This window comes from Culex quinquefasciatus, chromosome 3, assembly GCF_015732765.1.
Source record: "Culex quinquefasciatus strain JHB chromosome 3, VPISU_Cqui_1.0_pri_paternal, whole genome shotgun sequence".
Classification (NCBI taxonomy): domain Eukaryota; kingdom Metazoa; phylum Arthropoda; class Insecta; order Diptera; family Culicidae; genus Culex; species Culex quinquefasciatus.
Window position 1 is genome coordinate 35,245,115 of NC_051863.1, and position 25,342 is coordinate 35,270,456.

General features: G+C 38.3%; 1 protein-coding gene across 4 annotated transcripts in view; it reads left to right on the forward strand.

Annotated features, from left to right (window-relative positions):
* Window positions 1-25,342, forward strand: part of LOC6054226 (gustatory receptor for sugar taste 43a) — a 100,790-nt gene that overhangs the window by 23,663 nt on the left and 51,785 nt on the right. Inside the window, exons 1-2 of one of the 4 annotated variants that reach the window (XM_038264174.1) lie at window positions 7,440-7,783; window positions 7,845-8,092. The exons of 2 other annotated variants lie outside the window; for them this stretch is intronic. In XM_038264174.1, the coding sequence (XP_038120102.1) occupies window positions 7,586-7,783; window positions 7,845-8,092 (446 nt within the window). In that variant the 5' untranslated portion in view covers window positions 7,440-7,585. Of the gene's footprint in view, window positions 1-1,008; window positions 1,703-7,439; window positions 7,784-7,844; window positions 8,093-25,342 lie in introns of those variants that run through there. One more of the 4 variants, XM_038264167.1, reaches the window with a different exon arrangement.

Below are 25,342 nucleotides of genomic sequence, written 5' to 3' on the forward strand. Positions count from 1 at the left end.
TGTGGCCAATCCTATCAAAATGGCCATTTTCATCACCAGTATCAAAAACCATGAATTTTAACACCCATATTGACCCAAATCGTATGGTTCGATAAATGTCTCCCGGTAGAACCTTCCCTCAGGGCCATGGCCACTCCGGGTGTGGCCAATCCTATCAAAATGGCCATTTTCATCACCAGTATCAAAAACCATGAATTTTGATACCCATATTGCCCCAAGTCGTATGGTTCGATAAATGTCCCCCGGTAGAACCTTCCCTCAGGGCCATGGCCACTCCGGGTGTGGCCGATATCCTACCAATTTGTTCAAAATCATTTCGGTATTCCGGTGACCGTTCTGGCAACCGTCAATATCTTCTTGGAACTCCTTCAAGTTTATGCACCACCTGTTTCTTTCAACGTGTGCGTGTGTGTGTGAGCATTTAAATTCCCAACGTAAGGTCCTTCTTTGATGAAAGTCTGATGGACACTAAATCCTCCAGAGGCGAACTTTTAGCTTAAATAGTTGGCACGGCATCCACGCAACAGAAACAGAATGTCACGCCGAGGGCATGCGACGGTAACGCTACATTTTCGAAAAATTTTGCATTGACACTGCAGATAGAGCTTTAAGACAAAGTCCTTTGTCAAAAAAGTTGATAAAAAAATCCTCAATTTTTTTTTCCGTGTACCTATTTTTTTCTCAATAGTCCTCAACAATACCTACAACTTTGCCGAAGACACCAAATTGATCAGAAAATTCACTCAAAAGTTACAGCTGTTTGAATATTTACATACCATTTTTGTATGGACAGCTGCCAAAATTGTATGGAGACTTGTATGGGTGAACCAATGACACAAAATAGCATATTTGGTCATAGGGAAGGCCCCCACAAAGTTTGAGTCAAATCAAAAAATACAAAAAATAAAAATGGTCGAAATCGGCCGATTTCGTAGAGAGTTGCTCATATACATTTCAACGGCAGATTACAATCCAAACAAAGGTGCAGGCTGTTCTTCTCCAGACCGTACAAACTGAAAATGATATTACCAAAATTCAAGGCTCAGTCCCGTTTGAGACAAGGAAACGCCAACACCTCCTCGAGAATCAAAATGTTGTGGTTCAACGTCGTCACCATCTACGAATCTCTTCGTCCACTTTACTACCCGCTGAAGATTTGTGGCCTCGCTCCAGGCCCGTTCCATCGCACTAAACGACGGTACCGCTGGAGAGAACGTTTGTACGCAGCGGTGGCCGCTTCCGGATATTCGTGGGCATTTTACGTCAACTTTTTCATGCAAAACTTTTCCTATCTGCAAAGTTCATCTCTGATCGTCGTGATATGTTACGTGTTTACCGTGTTTCTGTTTCTGATTGAGATCTTCACGGTGCTCCGAAGTGTCACCGTGTGGCCCAAAGTGCAAAGACTCTTTCGCAAGCAGCACGAGGTGGATCAATCCCTGCGATGGCTCAACGTGCCAATTAACCACGCCGGTTGCCATCGACGGCTGACGGTGACGATTTGGGCCGTGCTAATCCTGTTGACAGCGGCCGTTTTGGTTAGCTATCGGAGGGCCATTTCAAAATCCGCGCTCGGGTTCAGTTCGACGCGACTGCTTACGTACCTGGTGCAATCCCTCGGGTACGCGTTGGTTGTGGGTCTTCCGATTGTGGTGGTTCTACTGTTGAAGTGCCGATTTCGCGCCGTCAACGACGCGTTCAGGTGAGTTTTGGTCAATAACTCCTCTAGCAAATAGTAAATATTTATGCGAAACGTATCACTTTTCACTTGGAATAGCCAGTGTTTATCTTCTTGACTAGGATAGTTGCCAGACATTGTTTGCAGGTGGGCCCTTTTCAAATAAACAGTGAATTTTCCGCAACAAATGGTGATGATGGCCAATTCGAGTCAGTAATCGTCAGAGCTCCTTCTCGAAATGACCTGCAAATTTCGCTCCCCTGATAAATCAATGTCTGCAGTTTATCGCAACATGGTGCTACCGTTAAAGTGTTTGGCACTGTATCCACCGGTATCCGACGTCAAGCATCTTCGCCAAGTCGGCCTTCAGCTGTTGAACCTAGCCGTCATCGTTGCGTCAATCGTTCTAAACGGGTATCTTCTGGTGAGCTTTTCCCTCGAGTCCGAAGTCATCAAGCTGTGCACGGGATCGATTCTGCTCCAGCGAATGCTCGACGTGTACTGTGTGTTCCGGTACGTGATGATCTCGGTCGTTCCGATTTTCGCGTGGTACAACCTAGCTCGGACGCAGCGACTGCTCACAACCTTGGAAGACGTCAGCCGCGAAATCCTGGACCTGGGCTGTCAACGCGCGTTCGGAATAGCCGATTCGAGTGCGTTCATCCGCTCGGCGCAGCTGATGTCACTGGTTCTGCCCGGATTCTGCTACGGAACGTTTCACGTGTACATGGAGGCTCGTGGACTCGTTGTGTACGTCCAGGTCATGTTCCGGGCGGTGAAGAATCTGTACTTTTGCACGTACACGCAGCTGTGGCTGCAGCCGACGCTGTTTCTGCTGCTGATCCGAGCCAGATATGTGGCGCTGGGACGAGCGATGAGGTATGACTTGCTGAGGGGGGTTATTTTTTATGTCCATGATGGACGTTTACAAATTATTATGATTACTCTTATACGTTATCACACTGTTGGAAATCCTTCAACTCTTTTGTTCAAATATTAGTTCAATGCATTACCCACGATGACGTCCACCGTGTACGACTGTTTTCGTCCAATGGAAATGTACCTCAAGGTGACCGGACTCCTCCCAATCTTTTGGAGGAGTCGTCTTACCACAACTGAACGCGTGCTAAACTGGGTCTGGTTCGGATTTAACCTGACAACCTGTGTAGCGGTATCGTTCTTCATGCTGAAACAGCTACCGTCGGATGACGCTAACTTCGTCCGCCGAAGTGTGATTCGCAAAGTAACCAATTATTGCTACGCAATTGTCGTTACAACGGTGGACTTTGCAGTTGCAAATCGTATGCGCAAGATATTTGACATGATTCATCGGGTGGATTGCGAGGTATGGCCCAGATTTTGGATGACAGCTTAGCTGAGGTTTACCATGGTCGCTTTTGTTTCAGCTGCGCAGGGTGGGTCGGTGTTTTGTGAACCATCAGCGACATCGAACGCAAATCGTACTCTTCATAAGTTGTTACGGGGCATGCTGCTGCTTTGTTTCGTTGATATACTTTTACATGCTGCCGAAACCGCTCGCAGTCGTGCTCTGTACCATGCGGTACGAGATTGGGTTGGTAGCGATGTGTAATCAGATCTGCATTATCATCTGGTTGGGTTGGACTCGATTCCGGAAGCTGAACGACGTTTTAAGGTAAGAAGGCTGGTTTGTGAATCATGAAATGTAATTACTTAGGCATTCGTGAGAATGACAGATGTCCAATATGTGTGATAGCAATTTGGTAGATTACATCGTTTGGTTAGTGGGGCAGTTTTCTAAAGTAGAGTTGACAACCAGTATCAGATCATTCTCGATGGCGTCAACGATTTACGACAGTTTCCGTCCGATGGAAATTTACCTCAAGTTTACTGGATTAGTCCCCCTTTTTTGGAGGAGCAATCTGACCACAACCCAACGAGTGCTGAATTGGATCTCGTTCGGACTAAACTTGGTAGCCTGCGTATTCGTTACGTTTTTCATGCTTAACCAGCTTCCGTCGGATGCTAACTTTGTTCGAAACAGTCTGATCCGCAAGGTTATCAGCTATTGCTTCGCAATAGCAGTGATCGTTGTGGGATTCACTTTGGCGGATCATACGCGGAGGATATTCGACATGCTGCACGAGGTGGACTGTGAGGTCTGAGTTCCAAAATGATGACTTTAGGAATGGTGAATAACTCGAGTCGATTCTTCCAGCTGCGAAGAGTGTGTTGCTGCTTTGTGGACCATCAGCGACACCGCAGGTGGATCATTCTGTTCGCTGGCAGTTATGGGATATGGGCCTGCATTGTTCCGTTGACATACTTTTATGAGATTCCGAAGCGCAGCTTAGTCATTCTCAGTGCCGTGCGGTACGAGATTAGCCTTGTGGCGATGTTCAATCAGATATGCATTACCATTTGGTTGGGCTGGTCCAGGTTCCGGGAGCTGAACAATGTTTTGAGGTAAGCCAATTACTTAAGCATTCAAGGGAGTGACAAACGTTTGAGAGTTTGCCAAACCAATTTGCTTGATTACGTATCATACATGTTGTAGCTGTTGTAGTACAATTACCTTTAGTATACTCATCCGTTTTCGATGGCGCACACCGTACACGACAGTTTCCGTCCGATGGAGCTTTACTTGAAGGTCACCGGACTTCTCCCAGTGTTTTGGCGGGACAATCTTTCGATCACTCAGCGCATCGTTAACGGGATCGTTCTGGGATTGAACCTTGCCTATTGTGTGGCCGTCTTCATATTCCTGTCACAGAAAACGTCATATAACGAACTGAACTTTGTTCAGCGTAGTCAGTTCCGTAAGGTTTTAAACTACTGCTTCCCGACTGTGGTAACCGTGGCGGGAATCGCCGTAGCGGATCGCATCCGCAAGGTTCTTTGCTTGCTGCACGAAGTTGACTGTGAGGTATTCGAAAGGTATCATGCATGATTGCCCTAACCTTAAAATTACATCCAATTCCAGCTCAAAAGAGCATGCTGCTGCTTTGTTGACCACCGAAAACATCGTCAACAGATTGTACTATACGCCAGCTGTTACGGAATATCTGCCTTTTCATTGTCGCTGTTTTACCTGTACGTAGTTCCCCGTCCAATCGCCATCGTTGTTTGCAACATTCGATACGACATGTGCCTGGTGGCGGTGTGCAACCAGATTTGCATCATCATCTGGCTCGTCTGGACGCGCTTTCGGGAGTTGAACAATACGTTAAGGTACAGTAGCTATGATTAGGCTTGAGTGTAGAAGATTTCATCAAAATGGGCAAAAGTTGGTGCTGTGCTTTGTGCGGTCGGTCTGATTGATTTCAGAAACTGAACGATGCATTCAGTTAAAGCATACGTTTTAGAAGCAATTACTTACGCTTGCTTTTGAATGACAAACGGGAGTGAAAGTAGACAGTTGAAGCAATTTACCAGATTACAGTACATAGCATGATATATAGTTCAATCACTTAAAGAGGAAATCACCTCTAGTACCACTCGATCCTCCATGGCGTTCACCGTCCATGACAGCTTCCGTCCGATGGAGCTTTACCTGAAGGCCACCGGACTACTCCCCATTTTTTGGAGAAAACATCTAACCGTAACTCAACGGATCGTAAACTGGTTCGCCCTGGTAGTAAACCTTGCCTATTGTGTGGCCGCTTTCATATTCCTGTCGCAGAGGACATCGTTTAATGATCTTAACTTTGTTCAGCGCAGTCAATTCCGCAAAGTTTTAAACTATTGCTACCCTACGGTGGTAACCGTGGCGGGATTCGTCGTAGCGGATCGCATCCGCAAGGTTCTGTGTTTGCTGCACGAAGTTGATTGTGAGGTATTCAATAATGGTTTCATATAAGGTAACTCTTTCACCTAAAAGTACTTCCAATTCCAGCTCAAAAGAGCATGCTGCTGCTTTGTTGACCACCGAAAACATCGTCAACAGATTGTACTATACGCCAGCTGTTACGGAATATCTGCCTTTTCATTGTCGCTGTTTTACCTGTACGTAGTTCCCCGTCCAATCGCCATCGTTGTTTGCAACATTCGATACGACATCTGCCTGGTGGCGGCGTGCGACCAGTTTTGCATCACCATCTGGCTCGTCTGGACGCGCTTTCGGGAGTTGAACAATACGTTAAGGTACAGTAGCTATGATTAGGCTTGTGTGTAGAAGAACCCGTCAGTGTCGTACGTTGCTTTTTGACGTTCCGAGAAAAACGCGTTCTAATGTTTGACCTTGAATAAACAAAAACGAGAGCACGCAATGTAAACAATAACAAACACGTTTTGTTTGGCTGGCCATTCTGTGCATTGCCCCAAAGTTGGGTTGAATTTGGTTGCCGAGGTCCTGAGTTATAATCAAAAATGTTTAAGAGTCGAGCTTGTATTTGTGTCAAACGCGTTCTAACCTGGAATCCCTTAGACCAATTGTCGCATTTGCATCAATTTTTAGGCTGTGTCAAGTAGCGCGACAAGATTGAAACTTCTTTCACATGAACAGTGACAAAAATGCAAGGAGTTTTTTAATTTTTTTTTTTTTGAATATCTCAGAATTGAAATCGAATTTTGGTGAACTATGAAGTCAAACTCAATTTGGCCGAAATTGCACGTACGACAAGTTAGCACGACGACGGCGTCGAATTTCTGAAAGAGCTGGCAACCCTGTCTGTCCGTTGATTAAGTTTCCGATTTCCTGCATAATTCATGACTGTTTAGTCTGTAAAAACATGAGTGGCAATCATCTAGAGTAGCATCGACCTCGCAGTACTGAGCTGCATCTCAAATGGCACTCACCATCTACGACAGCTTTCGTCCGATGGAGCTTTACCTCAAGTTCACCGGATTGCTTCCGCTCTTCTGGCGGAGCAATACCACCATCGTTCAGCGACTGCTCAACTGGACCGTACTGGGCGTGAATCTCGCCGCTTGCGTATTTGTTTCCAACTGCATGCTGCAGAAAGTTTCCGCAAACGATCCCAACTTTTTCCGCCGTGGGTTGATCCGCAAAGCGCTGAACTACTGCATTCCAATCGTTATAACGATCGCGGGATTCTGTGTGGCAGCTCGCTTTCGGAAGATCTTCAGTTTGATGAATCAGGTTGATTACGAGGTAGCAGTTTTAAAAATGTCGTTGTATGCCATTTTACCGATTTTCATGTTCTAGCTCAGAACAGTCTGTCGATGCATGGTGGATCATGAACGGCTTCGCATACTGATTGTTCGTTTCATCAGCATCTACGTGGTTTGCTCTTGTTCGGCGGTTTCGATTTACTTCTACAAAAACGTGCAACCACTCGGGGTCGTTGTCTGCAACATACGGTACGAGATATGCGTATTGGCACAGTGCAATGCGATATGCATCACCATCTGGCTCGTTTGGGTGCGTTTTGCAGAATTGAACAATGTGTTAAGGTAGGCTGGATTTTTGCTTCAACAGTACCTTAAGGACTTGCTTGTCCTACCGGTACAAATCAATAATCATGGGATCGATTCCCATCGTCGGGAATACATTTCTAACGTGAACATGAGATTAAAATGCTCTCGACCGTTTCACCATCAGTGTGAGAGAGCATTCCTCTTGGTTGGTTACCGCACACCGTTAAACAATAATTTATCCCTCAATACCCTTAAGTGTTGTTAAATGTTGTCTGCCTTTCAACTAATTGCACCTTTCAACTAATTGCACCTTTCACCTCAATCAATATTGCATTAGCAAATACCCTGCGGTATCATTGCAAAAACTCCCCGCACTCGTCACGCACGCAGTCCGTCATGAGCCTTCAAGTGGGTAGTAGCGTTTACGGCAGCTTCCGGCCACTGGAAGTAGTTCTAAAACTGTTCGGATTTCTACCCATCTTTTGGCATGACCACCGGTGTCAGCTCGTCCAAAGGTTGCTCAATTGGGCTGGCTTGGCCCTCAATACCATGAGCTGTTTCTGGGTGACGTACTACGCGTTGGATCCTCAACGCAAGTATCGCTTAAACAATGGAAATTTTGCACGCAAAACCGTCATCTACGAGCTTGTCGCCTACGTCACGCCACTGGTGCTGATCGTGCTAGGGTTCGTTTTCTCCGGAAAAATCAAGCAGATTTTTCACAAACTGTACCGAATTGACTATAAGGCAAGTTTAAATAATTCATTTAAAAAAAATAATACACCTAACGATATCCTACTACTTTCAGATGAACTATCTTTCCACAAACTACACAAATCACCGGCGACACAAACTAGTCATAGTCTCCTACACGACGATCCACACCTGCATTTATTTGGTCATAATAACGCTGCATTTTTTGGCAAATCCTGCTAGTTTACTGTCGATTGTTCTAACGATTCGCTACGAACTGTACATGGTTGTTTTTTGTGCGGAATGTCTTGCGGTGCTGTGGCTCGTTTGGATTCGATTCACCAAGCTGGGCACTGTGTTCAGGTAACAATTTTCATTTCTGTTTAGACAATACGATGTCAGAAAATTTCGAAGTAAGTGTTTACAAAATCCGGATGTGAAATCGCAATCGCTAAAGCATGCACATTACTAGAAATAGTGGTTTTTGGCAATGACGAGAAAGTCGTGAAATCCATGAAATTTATTTGGGCCTTAAATTTTACCAACACTGCAAAATCTGAAATATTCATTGAAATTACTAACAAACTTAAAAAAATCATCTTTACGGTTAAGTTAAGAATGGCGCAAAATCTGCTGCCTGGTGCTAAATAAAATAATTTAAAACAAAGTTTCAAATCTTGTTGTGCGATTAAAAATCAAATTTGCAATCGAATATTAATTTACTCTATTTTTTTTATAAAAGAGCAATTCCATGTCAAATAGGGAATCGGTTGTACCCGACCCTCTCATATTTCAATGAAACTTTGTTGACATGTTATCCTATGCTTATCTAAGCCTTTTTTGTGTATATGGAGCTAGTTTCACTTGATAATTACATTTGAGAAGGACGTAAGTGTTTAAAAAAATTGTATTTCATGATTTAAATATTGCTGTGTATCGAAGCCGTTGCATAGTATCAAAAAAGTGGTCGAAAACAAACTTGTAGGAAATTTGACGGGCTTTCCGAAAATACACACTGAAAGACAAAAACACATCACTTTTATGAGATTCTCTGATTTTTAAGTTTAAAAGTCATATTTAAAGGTGAGCCCACGATATTTTTCGTTCAAATTTTTTGGGAAAATAGCCAAAAAGACTCACGAAAAATGCAGGAGAGAGCAATTCACTTAAAAACATGCAAAAAACATTTGCTGAAACTGTTTTTTTTTTTTCAAAAGTACTCAAAACATCAAAATTTTCAAAAACCAGACACGATATTCGATTTTCCAGATAATTTTACATAAAAGTCTCCATATTGACCATTGTCCTATGTCCAAACCTTGTGAAGTTACAAGAGTTTTAAAAATAAAAATGTTGAAAAAATAGGTTTTTTGATGGTTTTTGGCCATTTCTATATTACAGACTTAATTTTTCAGTCTCAAAATATTTTTAACGGAAAGCTCGTCTTATTTCCCATACACCCAAAACTGGCAGCGCTAGTACGAGAGAATGATGGTCTCGAGTCGAGAGAATAGTGGTACCATTCACGGACGCAGAGAACACAGCTCGAGATGGGCGATAGAACTATTCTCTCGAGGTTCATTTGCAAAAAAAGTTCATCCGTCAAACAAAAAACCAAAAGTGTCGACAACGGGAATCGAACCAGAGACCTTTGACAAACCAATCCAATGACTTAGCTGCCTCGGCCACCACAGCTTTGTGACCATGGAGAAGTCAGAAGTCGATGTATGACACTTGTTGGAGATTTATTGATTCAACTAACGAATGAACTCATTTGTTATGATGGTGTGAGTTGGTACCATTATTCTATCGGTTTTGGCACTGAGCCCTCAATAAATTTTGAGAGAACGATTATCTCGATTCTGAATTTTAGGTGTAAGACTGTCTCCGACCACTTTTCAAAATAACTCGTTTTTTAATGATTTAAGCTAATTTACTATCCAGGTTACTATACTACACTGAAAAAATATTATGTTTTCAGTTATGAGCAATGTAATTAGCTTATATCTGTAAGCCCATACATCCAATTGAAATGTGGTCAAAGACAATCTTATGGGAAATAAGATGAGCTTTCCGTAAAAAATATTTTCGAGACTGAAAAATTAAGTGTGTCTTATAGAAATTGACAGAAACCATAAAAAAACCTATTCTTTCAGCATTTTTATTTTTAAAACCGCTGTTACTTCACAATAATTGGAGTAAAGACAATGATCATTATGGAGACTTTTATGTAAAATTGTCTGGAAAATCGACCCTCGTATTCGGTTTTTGAATAATTTGATGTTTAGAGCACTTTTGAAAAAAAAACAGTTTCAGTATTGAATTTTTGTATTTTTTAGGTGAGTTGCTCCATTTTCCGTGAGTCTTTTTGTAACATCTTAGGCAATTTTCACAACAATTTTGGACGAAAAAAAATTGCTTAAAAATCTAAAAATCATGTACAAGTGGAGTATTTTATTCTTTTATAGTATTCTTTGTCTCTGATCACTTTTTGATACGATGCAACGGCTTCAAGATACAGCAATATTTAAATTACTACATACAAAAATATTTAAAACCCTTCTCAAATGTCTTTATCGAGTGAAACTGGCTCCATATACACAAAAATGTCTTATATATGCCTAGGATAACATGTCTACAAAGTTTCATTGAAATCGGAGAGGGTCAAGAAAAAAGTACCTTAAAAAATACTTTTTTTGACTGGAATTGCTGAATATTAGGAATATTCATTGAAATTACTAACAGAACTTAAAAAACATCTTTACGCTTAAGTTAAGGATGGTACAAAATCTGCTACCAGTGATATGATAAAGATTGAAGTAAAGATGATTTATAAAACAAATAAAATATTGTGAAACATAGTTTCAAATATTGTTGTTAGGGTAAAAATCGAATTTGCAATGGAAAATGAATTTGTTCTATTTTTTTAATTTAAATTGATTCTATGCGTTACCAATTTTTTGTAATGTTATTTTTGCCATTTGAAAGTACTTAACATACTTTTTCTAAGCGTCATCTAATAAGCCCTGATTTTTCATGTCGCGGAATCTTGAAAAATATTGGATCGATTTATATTGTTCAATATTAAAAATTGGAAAAACTCATGATGCAGAATAACTTTTTTTTATATAGTTAATGTTTAATTCTTCCAAATGAAAAAAAAATTGAAAATAATTTTTTAATGCGAAATTATATAGAATTAAAATGTAAAAAAATGCTGAAATTAACCTCTGAACTCGTTTAAAATTAGTTATTTTGAAAAAGAAATTAACAGTAGATCGTTAAACTTAGCATTTTTTCGTATCTGATACAATAATTGACTAAAAAGAATGGAATAATATCATTCTTACAGCAAGTATTGAATTTTAACCAGTTTTTAGGGTCTAACAAATCAAACTATCATCATTATAACGACCTCCAAGTCTTTTGTGGTTTTTATTGAAAATTTCTGCTCGAACTTCGGAGTTTATAGGTTTGAATGGGGAGGGTACCCAAATCTCTTTCTACTCCAAGGAACCGTCCATCGTAAGGTTTGAACTGATGACCTTTGGATTGCGAGTCTACCGGAGCAGGCTTGGTTTGGTGTGTTGTTTGTCTTTATAGCAGGGAGACGAGTCCCGCACCTGGAATGACTTAACGGCCTAACAACAATTATGGCCAGGACCGACTAACTACATTTACATTTACGGACCAACTATCTGGTTTAGGAACTCCGCTAAGTTGCATAATTTTAAACCTACAATTTTCCAACTCTAATAAGAACTTCAACAAGAATTCCCAAAAGGTCATCAAGGGTCACATCGCAGATTATGGTTCACTTGATATGGTTAAATTAAATGTTAAACCTTATCAATATTGAAGCAGCAAACACATTGTTGCACAGCAACAACCTGTCAATTTAAAACACAGTGCAACCAGAGTCACATCAATTAGTTCACCATGAGTATTCGCGTAGTCTCAAGCGTTTACGAGTGCTTCCATCCATTGGAGCTGTTTCTAAAATTGACCGGATTTTTGCCCATATTTTGGCATGCCGAAAGGCACAGCACCCGCCAACGAATAATAAACTGGACAAATCTGGTGGTGAATGTCGTGATTTGCTTACTAGTGTCACACGTTGGTTTGAAGCTCGAAAGAGAGCACCACATTGACGGGACCAACTTTGCGCGGAAAATCATCATCAATGAAGTGGTAACGTACGTTACACCCCAAACCGGGGTCGTGCTGGCTTTCGTTATGGCACGACGAGTGAAGAAAATCTTCCACAAACTGCATCAAATCGACTGGGAGGTTGGAGGCGATATTGATAAGAAAAAACCTTTCCAAAACTAGATTTCTAATTTCTAGATCAGTTCCATTTCCATCAACTACATCAACTACCGCGAGCAACGGCGAACCATCGTCGCTTGCACCAGTTTGCATGCAATTTTACAGTGTCTGATGATTCTGGTGCATTGTTACGTGTTTCCTGTTCCGGTGGTCAGCACCATCTGTGCCCTCCGGTACAACATCTACATGGTGGCACTCGCCGCCAAAGTCCTGGCCATACTCTGGCTCGTTTGGATTCGCTTCAACCGACTGTGTCGAGCCGTGAGGTACTGAATTAAATTGCACCAACTTGTCTTGTCACGAAGCACTCACTTTAAGCTCATAATTCACAAGTTCAAACTATTAATTCATGAATTGAGTATATGTAACTAAAATTCAAATGACACAGCCCCATTTTGTTAAAAATGTTCTCAGGACCGGTCTCAAGTGTTTATAACAGCTTTCGTTCACTAGAGTGGTATCTTAAGTTAAATGGATCCATTCCAATTTTCTGGAATGAAAGGCCTGTGTTGTGGAAAAACATTCTAAACTGGTCATACCTGGTTTTGAATTTATCTTTTTTTACTGCTGTAACATACCTCGCTACCCAATATCCTCAGTTCCTTGATTCCAATCTGCAACATAAAATTCAAAACAGTTATTTAATGAAAATGTTGCTTTTTTGCGAACCAGCTGTGTCAATGATAATAGGGTTTTGCTTATCGAAAAAAGTGCATTACATCATTGGTGAGCTGCACTGCGTTGACTCAAAGGTAAATATTACTTAATGTGCACCAAAATTGTTTCAACAAAACCATTTCGTATACATTTTAGTTGAAAATGATGGGTCAGGCCAGCTCCTCTACCTTTGCCATTTTGTGCAAATTTCAGGATTCCTGTGCTGCTTGCTGGCGGTTACAACCACGCTCTCCATTACGTACAACTGGTTTGTAGACTGGACCTTAGTTAAAGTGTTTTGTGAAGTACGCTATGGTCTGTACTTCGTGGCAAGTAGTACCGAATCAATCGCAGTCATGTGGCTCGTATGGGCTCGGTTCCAGCGGCTTAATAAAGCCTTTAGGTAATATCTTTCATTTTTTGAAAACAAGATTGATTTTTGTAATATATTAAACCTGTAATCATATAATATTTATACATGGTGTCGATTTCTGGAAAAGTCAGGGAAAACCGGGAATTGTCAGGGAATTTTATTTGACCTGGAAAAGTCAGGGAAAGTCAGGGAATTTAAAGCTGTGTCAGGGAATTTCGATGATCTTAAAAATATTACTACAAAATTTCATTTCTTTTTGAAAATACGCCCTTGATGATGTATTTGAATGTCTTCCAGGCCAAACTTTGCAACATTAATAATATTAAATTTTTTATATTGGTCAGTCCAGAAGGAACGCAGAACTCCATATAAAAATGCTTAAGAAAAGGGTCACGATGAAAAGCGCGTAGCTTGTTTGCAATATGTTTAGGTTTAGAAATCAAATAATTTGGATTTCCGTTCAACTAAAAAAAAATCAAATTATTCGCTCTACAGCATTGCCTTGGCGTTCTCGATTGCGAGATTCCTACTCGAAACTAGGTGTCCGAAGGCTTGATTGCTGAGGCAATTGCAAACCTCTTTTTACACCTTAGTTTCCATCCACCCCGGGATTCGAACTGACGACCTTTGGATTGTGAGTCCAACTGCCTACCAGCGACTCCACCAGGACAGGACCAAGGGAGACGACTCCTACACCTGGACTGAGCTAACGACCTAACCTTTTAAGGATAGTCCGGGGCCAACATTTACTTCCCGTCCGACGGAAGGCGTGATCAGACAAATCTCGTCTCAAAATTTGCCACCGGGACCTTCTGGGATCGAACCCAGGCCGACTGGGTGAGAGGCAATCACGCTTACCCCTACACCACGGTCCCGAATTTTTTTTCCGTTCAACTGAAAATTACAAATTTGTTAATTTTTTAAAATTCTTATTCTAAAATTCTAAAAAAATTTTAAGGCTAGAAATTTTTCCAAAATTTCTCTTTAGTTTCCGATATCTAATTTTTCTCAAAATTAAACTGAACTATGATTTAAAAATGATCCAAGGTAGTCTAATTTTGTGTGATCTAAAATTTAAGCAAAATAGTGGTGGTAAAATCGAATTAAAAATCAAAAAAATAAATTCAAGAACTAAAGAAATAAAACTAAAATTTATGGAAAAACAGGGTTGTTACGGACTACATTTAACTCATTTTTAATCATACTGACTCAGAATTTTTATTTTTTTTTAAGTTTTGAGCAATGGTTTTTATCCTTATTTATTGTTCTTTTATTATGGAACAATTCAATTTTAATCTTGTGAATCTTAATCATATTTCAAACTTTTCCTGAAGATACAGACATTTGGATGTAACAAAAAATATTATTGGGCATGTTCCAGTGGGTGTACTGTGCTTCTATCCCAAATATGAGCTTGATTGGACGTAACAGAAGCTTCTCCGCCTTTGAATTTTAGATGGGATTCAACCAGTAGAATTTTTTTTTTTATTTGAACATTCTTGAAGAAAAATAAAAAAAAATCAAAACATTCAAAAAATACAGCTCCAACATTCAAAATTGGATTATTCAGAAATTAGGAAATAAAATTAGGAAAAATAGTATTAAAAAACCCAAAAAAATTTAATTCATATTAAAAAAGAAATTAAAAGATCCGAAATTTTTAAATCAAAAATTCAAAAAACCAGAAAACAAAAATCAAAGATATCAATATTTAAAAATAAAAAATAAAATAAAACCAATCAAGAGAACAAAAAAAAATATTTTTTTTAAATTCTTAAATTCCTTAATTCTTAAATTCCTAAATTCTTAAATTCCTAAATTCTTAACTTCTTAAATTCTTAAATTCCTGAAAACCTGATAAAATTTGAAGTGTTTTTGGAGTTTTTTTTTCCGTTAGAGAAATTTTGAGAAGAAGATGTAGGAAAATTTGCTTCGATTTTTCTAAGTAACGCTTTGGTAAGACCATCGAGTATGAACTGTATCTTAAATTTAAAATTTATTACAATTTTTAAATTTTATTATTTTTTATAATGATTTCATTGAGTTTTTAGATCTAAATTTCTAAATGTTTTGAGTTTTTTGTCAAAATGTTTGTTTTGGCTTTTTCCTCTAGCTTATCTAATTCTAGCAAAAATACATTTTCAGCGTTTCAAGATTCTGCGTTCTGAGATTACAAAATTAAATTTATTATGAAACTCTTTTGTATGTTTGTCGCAAAATTATTTTTCTTAAAATGACGCGGATTTTGCGCGGATTGGGTTTTGGGATGGCGTGGATTTTTTTTCGATTTCTCCGTAACAATTCTGAATAAAGGAATTTGAGAGTTCAAGAATTTATAAAATATGGTATCTTCGGAAAAGTTGTTTCCAACATCCTTAATTTCATAGGGATTGTACAACTACACATTTCACATATTTTCCCCAAACAACATTCAAGGGGTTACAAGAAGGAGTTCCCGTGGTCAGATCGAGCTTAAATTTGGAATCTATTCCAAAATACCCAAATATCTAAGTTTGATAAACAATGACTTTTTGAAAAGCTCGAGTAGGTTGTATTTTGTTTTAATTTTTATAAAATGTATTGATCGTGTGAATGATCGTCTATAGGTTCTGGTCAAGGTAGAAACCATTTTTTTTATTTTACAGCAAAAAAAATTTTTTTTTATTTTTTAAGAAGATGTTTTCCAGAAAACCGTTTACTTAACACTCAAACGCTCGGGTAGTCATTTGACCCCTATTTTTTTTTTAGAAATCCCATAACTTTTGATAGAATTGACCAATTTGGATGCTTTCGGTTGCAAAAGATCCAGATTTGTCTATATTTTGAACTGTCAGATGGGGGACAAATGTGGTCCATTTACCGGAGATATTCCGGATTCTGTTGGCCTCGGCCCTCCTATAGGGTATTTGGCCAATATAATAAAAACTTTTCAACAGCAAAATTTCGGAAATGATGCAAAACTACAAGGCATCATCCTAATACATCATCCTGCAAAAATAATTGACATGGTTAAGTCCTACGGGGCAGCGGAGCCGGTTCCAGTTGGGCAACAATTGACATCAGCTCAGTGAACCGTTTCCGGATAGAACCTTTTCCGGTGCCCGAAGGTCTTCAGCATGTCATGTATCTATGCAGGATGATGTTTTAGGATGATTCCTTGAAGTTTTGCATCATTTCCGATTTTATTCTGTTGAAAAGTTTTTATTATATTGGCCAAATATCCATTTAGGAGGGCCGAGGTACCCCAACAGAATCCGGAATATCTCCGGTAAAAATGGACCACATTTGTCCTCCGTCTGACAGTTGAAAATATAGACAAATCTGGATCTTTTGCACTCGGAAGCATCCAAATTGGTCAATTCTATCAAAAGTTATGAAATTTTTAAGAAAAAAAATAGGAGTCAAATGACTACCCGAGCGTTTGAGTGTTAAAATACAATCCTTGTTGAAAAAGATCTAGATCTTTTTTAAAACCGTAAAAATTTACTTTAAAAAATTTCATTTTATTGTACATTTTCTTAGTTTTTCAGTTTTGTTTTAATCTTTCTTAAGGTTCTACAAAATTACATATTTTTTTTAAGTTTTTGTCTCCAAAACCTTTAGTTTTTTTTATAAAAACACAATCAAAAATGGCATCGGCCTAATTCGTTTGAACATTTCGCAAAAGGCAACAATTTTAAAATTAAACATGACTTCTTACTTTAATTCAAACTTTCAATTGTTTTTTTGAAAACTTTAAACTTTAAATTTTCTTTAGGAAATGAAGTGAAACTAACTAATCGCAATTTTAAATTTGCAACAATTGAAATTATTAATTATTTCAATTTTTTAAGGCCCCTAAGCTATTGTGTTTCATATGTTTATAGGACCCATTCAAAAAAAAAAAAAAAACAAAGAAACTCTAGATTTTATGGTTGCTCATTTTGGATGTTCGATTAGAAAAAAAATGATTGACAAAATAAAATAAAGTTTTCAAGTTTTTGCAGAATTCATGGTTAAAAAAATCAAAATAAAAAAGTCGTTGATTTTTTTCAATATCTTAAATTTGCAATATTCAAAAAGGAAAATGCATGAAACCATAAAAACGCTCCAAACAATATGTTAGTAAAAAATAGAAAATAAAAAAAAATTGGTGGTCTGGAGAGGTCAGGGAAAAGTCAGGGAATTTTATTTTGGGATTAGGATCGACACCATGTTATAAAAAAAGATGTAAAACAAAAAATTGAAAACAAAATTATATTGAATATTCAAGGGTGCCTAGCATTGGAGCATGTTGTTGTCTTCTAATTCCAAAATTGTGTGACTATTAATATAGTCATACTTTGTTGTAAATAATTTTGTATACAGTACATTAGTGGATCAATTCAGATTAACTTCAAATGTTCTCATAGTTTTCAAAATACTAAAATGTAAGTAACAGAAGTCTCGCTGCAAAAGCTTAGGTTGGTGTGTACCGTTTATTTTTTTCAGATTTAAAATTACTTTGATGATTTGGTTGCCGTTTTTTTTAAAAACAGTCTCTTAAAGGTTAAGTCATTAGAAAGTGTAACGTAACGAACCCTCATTTGGTTTTGATTCTCAATGTTAAACAATACATTTTTGTTAAATTGATCAATTTTCAAACACATGCTCATTCGGCGGCGTTGAGCAATACACTTTTTCTCCAAACATGACCTCCAAACATGACTCTCTACGAAATCAGCAGATTTCGTATTTTAGCAAATGCCAGAATTCAATTATAAAGATTTTTTTAAATATGTTTAATAGGACACAACCCCAGCTACTTTAAAACTATACAAAAGTACTGACAAACGAAAGAAGAAAATTCAAGTTTTTGAACAGCCTCCCATTTTCTGATGCCAATACCTCAGCAACTAATGGTTTATTTTTCAATGTTTACATATAGAACTTTTGTGAAAATTTCTGATCTCTTCGCAAACATATTTTGCAAGCTTTGTATCATGCCTAACTTTCTAAAAAGGGCCTAATATTCTTTATGGGTAATTCTCTGCCAACTCACACGAAATCGGGAAAGGTTGCCCCAGTCCCTCTTCCATTTGCGTGAAACTTTGTCCTAAGGAGTGACTTTTGTCCCTGATCACATACCCGTGGTCCGTTTTTTTATATCTCTTGACGGAGGGGTGGTACGACCCCTTCCATTTTTAAGCATGCGAAAAAGACATGTTTTTCAATAATTTGCTACTTGAAACGGTGATTAGATAGAAATTTGGCGTCAAAGGGACTTTAATGTAAATTTTTTTTTTTTTTTTTATTTATATTTATTCAAATTTCTTTTCCATGTACATTCATTCAGTTAAAATATTATTGAGTGTCCAATCACAAACGATGACTTTTCACCTCAATTTTAAATACTAGCAACTTTCATTTATTCATGAAATATTGTAGCTTTCGCTATTCAGTGATTTCAAATGTAGGAGGTCCTACATGTACAAAAGGGAAAAGGGATACCTTAAAACTAACTTATAAACTATATAAAGAGCGAATCAATGCAGCTGAAGACTGCAATGATTTTTGTCGAAATGCATCAATTATCTTATTGGACATAACATCCAAAGTGTCAACTTCGGCTAATTGATGAAGTTCACTGGTGCTGAACCAGGAGGAAGTTTCAGAATCATTTTCAGAATTTTGTTCTGAATCCTCTGAAGTTTTTCTTCCTGGTTAAGCAACAGCTTGTCCAGATCGGCACAGCATAAAGCATGGCAGGTCTGAAAATTTGTTTATAAATTAACAGTTTATTCTTGAGACAAAGTCTAGAATTCCTGTTTATAAGTGGATACAAACATTTAATATATTTGTTACATTTAACCTGGATACTTTCAATGTGATCCTTGTAAGTAAGGTTTTTGTCAAAACCAAGTCCAAGATATTTCACTTGATCCTCCCACTTTAAATTTACCTCATTCATCTTTATAATGTGATGACTTTTGGTTTAAGAAAATCAGCCCTTGGTTTGTGAGGGAAAATAATAAGTTGAGTTTTTGCAGCATTTGGAGTAATTTCCCATTCTTTCAAATAAGAATTGAAAATATCCAAGCTTTTTTGTAATCTTCTTGTGATGACACGAAGGCTTCTGCCTTTGGCGGAGATGCTTGTGTCATCAGCAAAAAGTGATTTCTGACATCCTGGGGGCAAATCAGGCAAGTCAGAAGTAAAAATATTGTATAAAATTGGACCCAAAATGCTTCCTTGAGGGACGCCAGCACGTACAGGTAGTTGATCAGATTTGCTATTCTGATAACATACCTGCAGAGTACGATCCGTCAAATAATTTTGAATAATTTTCACGATATAAATCGGAAAACTAAACCTTTTCAATTTCGCAATCAAACCTTTATGCCAAACACTGTCAAATGCTTTTTCTATGTCTAGAAGAGCAGCGCCAGTAGAATAGCCCTCAGATTTGTTGCTTCGAATTAAATTTGAAACTCTCAACAACTGATGAGTAGTTGAATGCCCAAGGCGAAATCCAAACTGCTCATCAGCGAAAATTGAATTTTCATTAATGTGCGTCATCATTCTATTAAGAATTATTCTTTCGAATAATTTACTAATAGATGAAAGCAAACTAATGGGCCGATAGCTTGAGGCTTCAGCAGGATTTTTATCCGGTTTCAAAATCGGAATTACTTTGGCATTTTTCCAACTACTGGGAAAATATGCCAAATCAAAACATTTGTTGAAAATTTTGACCAAGCAACTTAAAGTTGCTTATGGTAATTTTTTAATTAAAATGTAAAAAATGCCATCCTCACCAGGGGCTTTCATATTTTTAAATTTTTGCCTTCCTCACTGAGGTAAGGCTATAATCCTGCTCTAAAAATGAACTTTGTATAAAAACGTCGTAGACCCACCTTCATGTATACATATCGACTCAGAATCAAAAACTGAACAAATGTCTGTGTGTATGTGTGTGTGTATGTGTGTGTGTATGTGTGTGTGTATGTATGTATGTGACCAACAAACTAGCTCATGTTTCTCAGCACTGGCTGAACCGATTTGACCCGAACTTGTTGCATTCGACTTGGTTTAGGGTCCCATAGATCGAGTTTTATACAGATTGAAGTTTCGATAAGTAGTTCAAAAGTTATGTATAAAAATGTGTTTTCACATATATCCGGATCTCACTTAAATGTATGTAAACTATGTCCGGATCCACCATCCAACCCATCGTTGGATAGGTTATCAAAAGACCTTTCCAACGAGTCCAAAACATTGAAGATCTGGCAACCCTGTCTCGAGATATGGCCATTTAAGTGATATTTATGTACTTTTTTGTAGCCGGATCTCACCTCAATGTATGTAAACTATGTCCGGATCCACCATCCGACCCATCGTTGGATAGGTTATCAAAAGGCCTTTCCAACGAGTCCAAAACATTGAAGATCTGGCAACCCTGTCTTGAGATATGGCCTTTTAAGTGATATTTATGTACTTTTTTGTAGCCGGATCTAACTTAAATGTATGTAAACTATGTCCGGATCCACCATCCGACCCATCGTTGGATAGGTTATCAAAAGGCCTTTCCAATGAGTCCAAAACATTGAAGATCTGGCAACCCTGTCTTGAGATATGGCCCCTTAAGTGATATTTATGTACTTTTTTGTAGCCGGATCTCACTTAAATGTATGTAAACTATGTCCGGATCCACCATCCGACCCATCGTTGGATAGGTTATCAAAAGGCCTTTCCAACGAGTCCAAAACATTGAAGATCTGGCAACCCTGTCTCGAGATATGGCCATTTAAGTGATATTTATGTACTTTTTTGTAGCCGGATCTCACTTAAATGTATGTAAACTATGTCCGGATCCACCATCCGACCCATCGTTGGATAGGTTATCAAAAGACCTTTCCAACGAGTCCAAAACATTGAAGATCTGGCAACCCTGTCTTGAGATATGGCCTTTTAAGTGATATTTATGTACTTTTTGTAGCCGGATCTCACTTAAATGTATGTAAACTATGTCCGGATCCACCATCCGACCCATCGTTGGATAGGTTATCAAAAGGCCTTTCCAACGAGTCCAAAACATTGGAGATCTGGCAACCCTGTCTCGAGATATGGCCATTTAAGTGATATTTATGTACTTTTTTGTAGCCGGATCTCACTTAAATGTATGTAAACTATGTCCGGATCCACCATCCGACCCATCGTTGGATAGGTTATCAAAAGGCCTTTCCAATGAGTCCAAAACATTGAAGATCTGGCAACCCTGTCTCGAGATATGGCCATTTAAGTGATATTTATGTACTTTTTTGTAGCCGGATCTCACTTAAATGTATGTAAACTATGTCCGGATCCACCATCCGACCCATCGTTAGATAGGTTATCAAAAGACCTTTCCAACGAGTCCAAAACATTGAAGATCTGGCAACCCTGTCTTGAGATATGGCCTTTTAAGTGATATTTATGTACTTTTTTGTAGCCGGATCTCACTTAAATGTATGTAAACTATGTCCGGATCCACCATCCGACCCATCGTTGGATAGGTTATCAAAAGACCTTTCCAACGAGTCCAAAACATTGAAGATCTGGCAAACCTGTCTTGAGATATGGCCTTTTAAGTGATATTTATGTACTTTTTGGAAGCCGGATCTCACTTAAATGTATGTAAACTATGTCCGGATCCACCATCCGACCCATCGTTGGATAGGTTATCAAAAGGCCTTTCCAACGAGTCCAAAACATTGAAGATCTGGCAACCCTGTCTCGAGATATGGCCATTTAAGTGATATTTATGTACTTTTTTGTAGCCGGATCTCACTTAAATGTATGTAAACTATGTCCGGATCCACCATCCGACAAATCGTTGGATAGGTTATCAAAAGACCTTTCCAACGAGTCCAAAACATTGAAGATCTGGCAACCCTGTCTTGAGATATGGCCTTTTAAGTGATATTTATGTACCTTTGGAAGCCGGATCTCACTTAAATGTATGTAAACTATGTCCGGATCCACCATCCGACCCATCGTTGGATAGGTTATCAAAAGGCCTTTCCAACGAGTCCAAAACATTGAAGATCTGGCAACCCTGTCTCGAGATATGGCCATTTAAGTGATATTTATGTACTTTTTTGTAGCCGGATCTCACTTAAATGTATGTAAACTGTGTCCGGATCCACCATCCGACCCATCGTTGGATAGGTTATCAAAAGGCCTTTCCAACGAGTCCAAAACATTGGAGATCTGGCAACCCTGTCTCGAGATATGGCCATTTAAGTGATATTTATGTACTTTTTTGTAGCCGGATCTCACTTAAATGTATGTAAACTATGTCCGGATCCACCATCCGACCCATCGTTGGATAGGTTATCAAAAGGCCTTTCCAATGAGTCCAAAACATTGAAGATCTGGCAACCCTGTCTCGAGATATGGCCATTTAAGTGATATTTATGTACTTTTTTGTAGCCGGATCTCACTTAAATGTATGTAAACTATGTCCGGATCCACCATCCGACCCATCGTTAGATAGGTTATCAAAAGACCTTTCCAACGAGTCCAAAACATTGAAGATCTGGCAACCCTGTCTTGAGATATGGCCTTTTAAGTGATATTTATGTACTTTTTTGTAGCCGGATCTCACTTAAATGTATGTAAACTATGTCCGGATCCACCATCCGACCCATCGTTGGATAGGTTATCAAAAGACCTTTCCAACGAGTCCAAAACATTGAAGATCTGGCAAACCTGTCTTGAGATATGGCCTTTTAAGTGATATTTATGTACTTTTTGGAAGCCGGATCTCACTTAAATGTATGTAAACTATGTCCGGATCCACCATCCGACCCATCGTTGGATAGGTTATCAAAAGGCCTTTCCAACGAGTCCAAAACATTGAAGATCTGGCAACCCTGTCTCGAGATATGGCCATTTAAGTGATATTTATGTACTTTTTTGTAGCCGGATCTCACTTAAATGTATGTAAACTATGTCCGGATCCACCATCCGACAAATCGTTGGATAGGTTATCAAAAGACCTTTCCAACGAGTCCAAAACATTGAAGATCTGGCAACCCTGTCTTGAGATATGGCCTTTTAAGTGATATTTATGTACCTTTTGGAAGCCGGATCTCACTTAAATGTATGTAAACTATGTCCGGATCCACCATCCGACCCATCGTTGGATAGGTTATCAAAAGGCCTTTCCAACGAGTCCAAAACATTGAAGATCTGGCAACCCTGTCTCGAGATATGGCCATTTAAGTGATATTTATGAACTTTTTGGAAGCCGGATCTCACTTAAATGCATGTAAACTATGTCCGGATCCACCATCCGACCCATCGTTGGATAGGTTATCAAAAGGCCTTTCCAACGAGTCCAAAACATTGAAGATCTGGCAACCCTGTCTCGAGATATGGCCATTTAAGTGATATTTATGTACTTTTTGGAAGCCGGATCTCACTTAAATGCATGTAAACTATGTCCGGATCCACCATCCGACCCATTGTTGGTTAGGTTATCAAAAGACCTTTCCAACGAGTCCAAAACATTGAAGATCTGGCAACCCTGTCTCGAGATATGGCCATTTAAGTGATATTTATGTACTTTTTGGAAGCCGGATCTCACTTAAATGTATGTAAACTATGTCCGGATCCATCATCCGACCCATCGTTGGTTAGGTAGTTGAAAGACCTTTCCAACGAGTCCAAAACATTGAAGATCTGGCAACCCTGTCTCGAGATATGGTCACTTAAGTGATATTTATGTACTTTTTTATTCCGGATCTAAAAAATAGATGAAATTTGTGTACAACCCCATCAAATCAGCCATTGTTGGTAATGAGTGAGGAAGGCTCCAACCACATAGGTGGATTAAGTTAGTTTTTGATAATAGATTTTATTTCATTCAGATCCGTATTAAAAACTTCATCTGATGAAAATTCTTGTTCAACAATATTCTGAAATTCTATTGAAATTTGATTTTCAATAGGACTCAAAACATTCAAGTTGAAATTTTTTATGTAAAATTGGACGCCCGATTTGGTGGCGTACTCAAAATTCAATTGTCTTGGTGTGCCTGTCCAGTGATACGATGTTGTCACGTCACGTAGCGTATTAGTTTAGGAGAAGCACAGGTACAATATTTTTTATTCTACATTACATGAGCAACTCTCTACGAAATCGGCCGATTTCGACCATTTTTATTTTTTGTATTTTTTGATTTGACTCAAACTTTGTGGGGGCCTTCCCTATGACCAAATAAGCTTTTTTGCGTCATTGGTTCACCCATACAAGTCTCCATACAATGTTGGCAGCTGTCCATACAAAAATGGTATGTAAATATTAAAACGGCTGTAACTTTTAAGTGAATGAATTATCTGATCAATTTGGTATCTTCGGCAAAGTTGTTGGTATTGTTGAGGACTTTTGAGAAAAAATAGGTACAAGGAAAAAAAATTTGCAGATTTTTTAACAACTTTTTTTTCACTAAAACTCAATTTCCCAAAATACGTTTTTTTTTATTTTCGAGATTTTTTGATATGTTTTAGGGGACAAAAATCCGCAACTTTTGAGCTATAGAGAAACATGGTCAAAAAATCTGCCGCTGAGTTATGATTTTTTGAAAAAAATGTGATTTTTGGAAAAAATCGAAGTTTCATGCAAAAACAAGTTTTACATTATTTTTTAATGCAAAATTGAATTTGCAATCGAAAAGTACCTTACAGATTTTTTGATAAAGGGCTCCGTTTTCAAGATATAGTCACCGAATGTTTGATTTTAGCGAAATATTTGCAGTGACCATGAGTGACCAGTTCTAAAAATATTTTTTTTGAAAATTTCAGAAAATTTGCTATAAAATTGTCTAAGAAACATTGAAGATTGGACCCCGGATTGCTCATTTTCTAATGACGATATCTCAGCAATTAATGGTCCGATTTTCAATGTTGAAATATGAAACATTCGTGAATTTTTTCTATCTTTTCAAAAAAAATATTTTTTTCGAAAAGATCGGAAAAATTAATGTATTAACATTGAAAATCGGACCATTAGTTGCTGAGATATCGTCATTAGAAAATGGTGGGTTGTTTCTTTTTCTTTAAGCCGCTGTATCTCAGCAACCAGAGGTCCAATCTTCAATGTCTCTTAGACAATTTTATAGCAAACTTTCTGAAATTTAAAAAAAATATTTTTAGAAATGGTCACTTATGGTCGCTATTTTTGAAAATTGAAAGACTGCAAATATTTCGCTAAAATCAAACTTTCAGTGGCTATATCTTGAAAACGGAGCC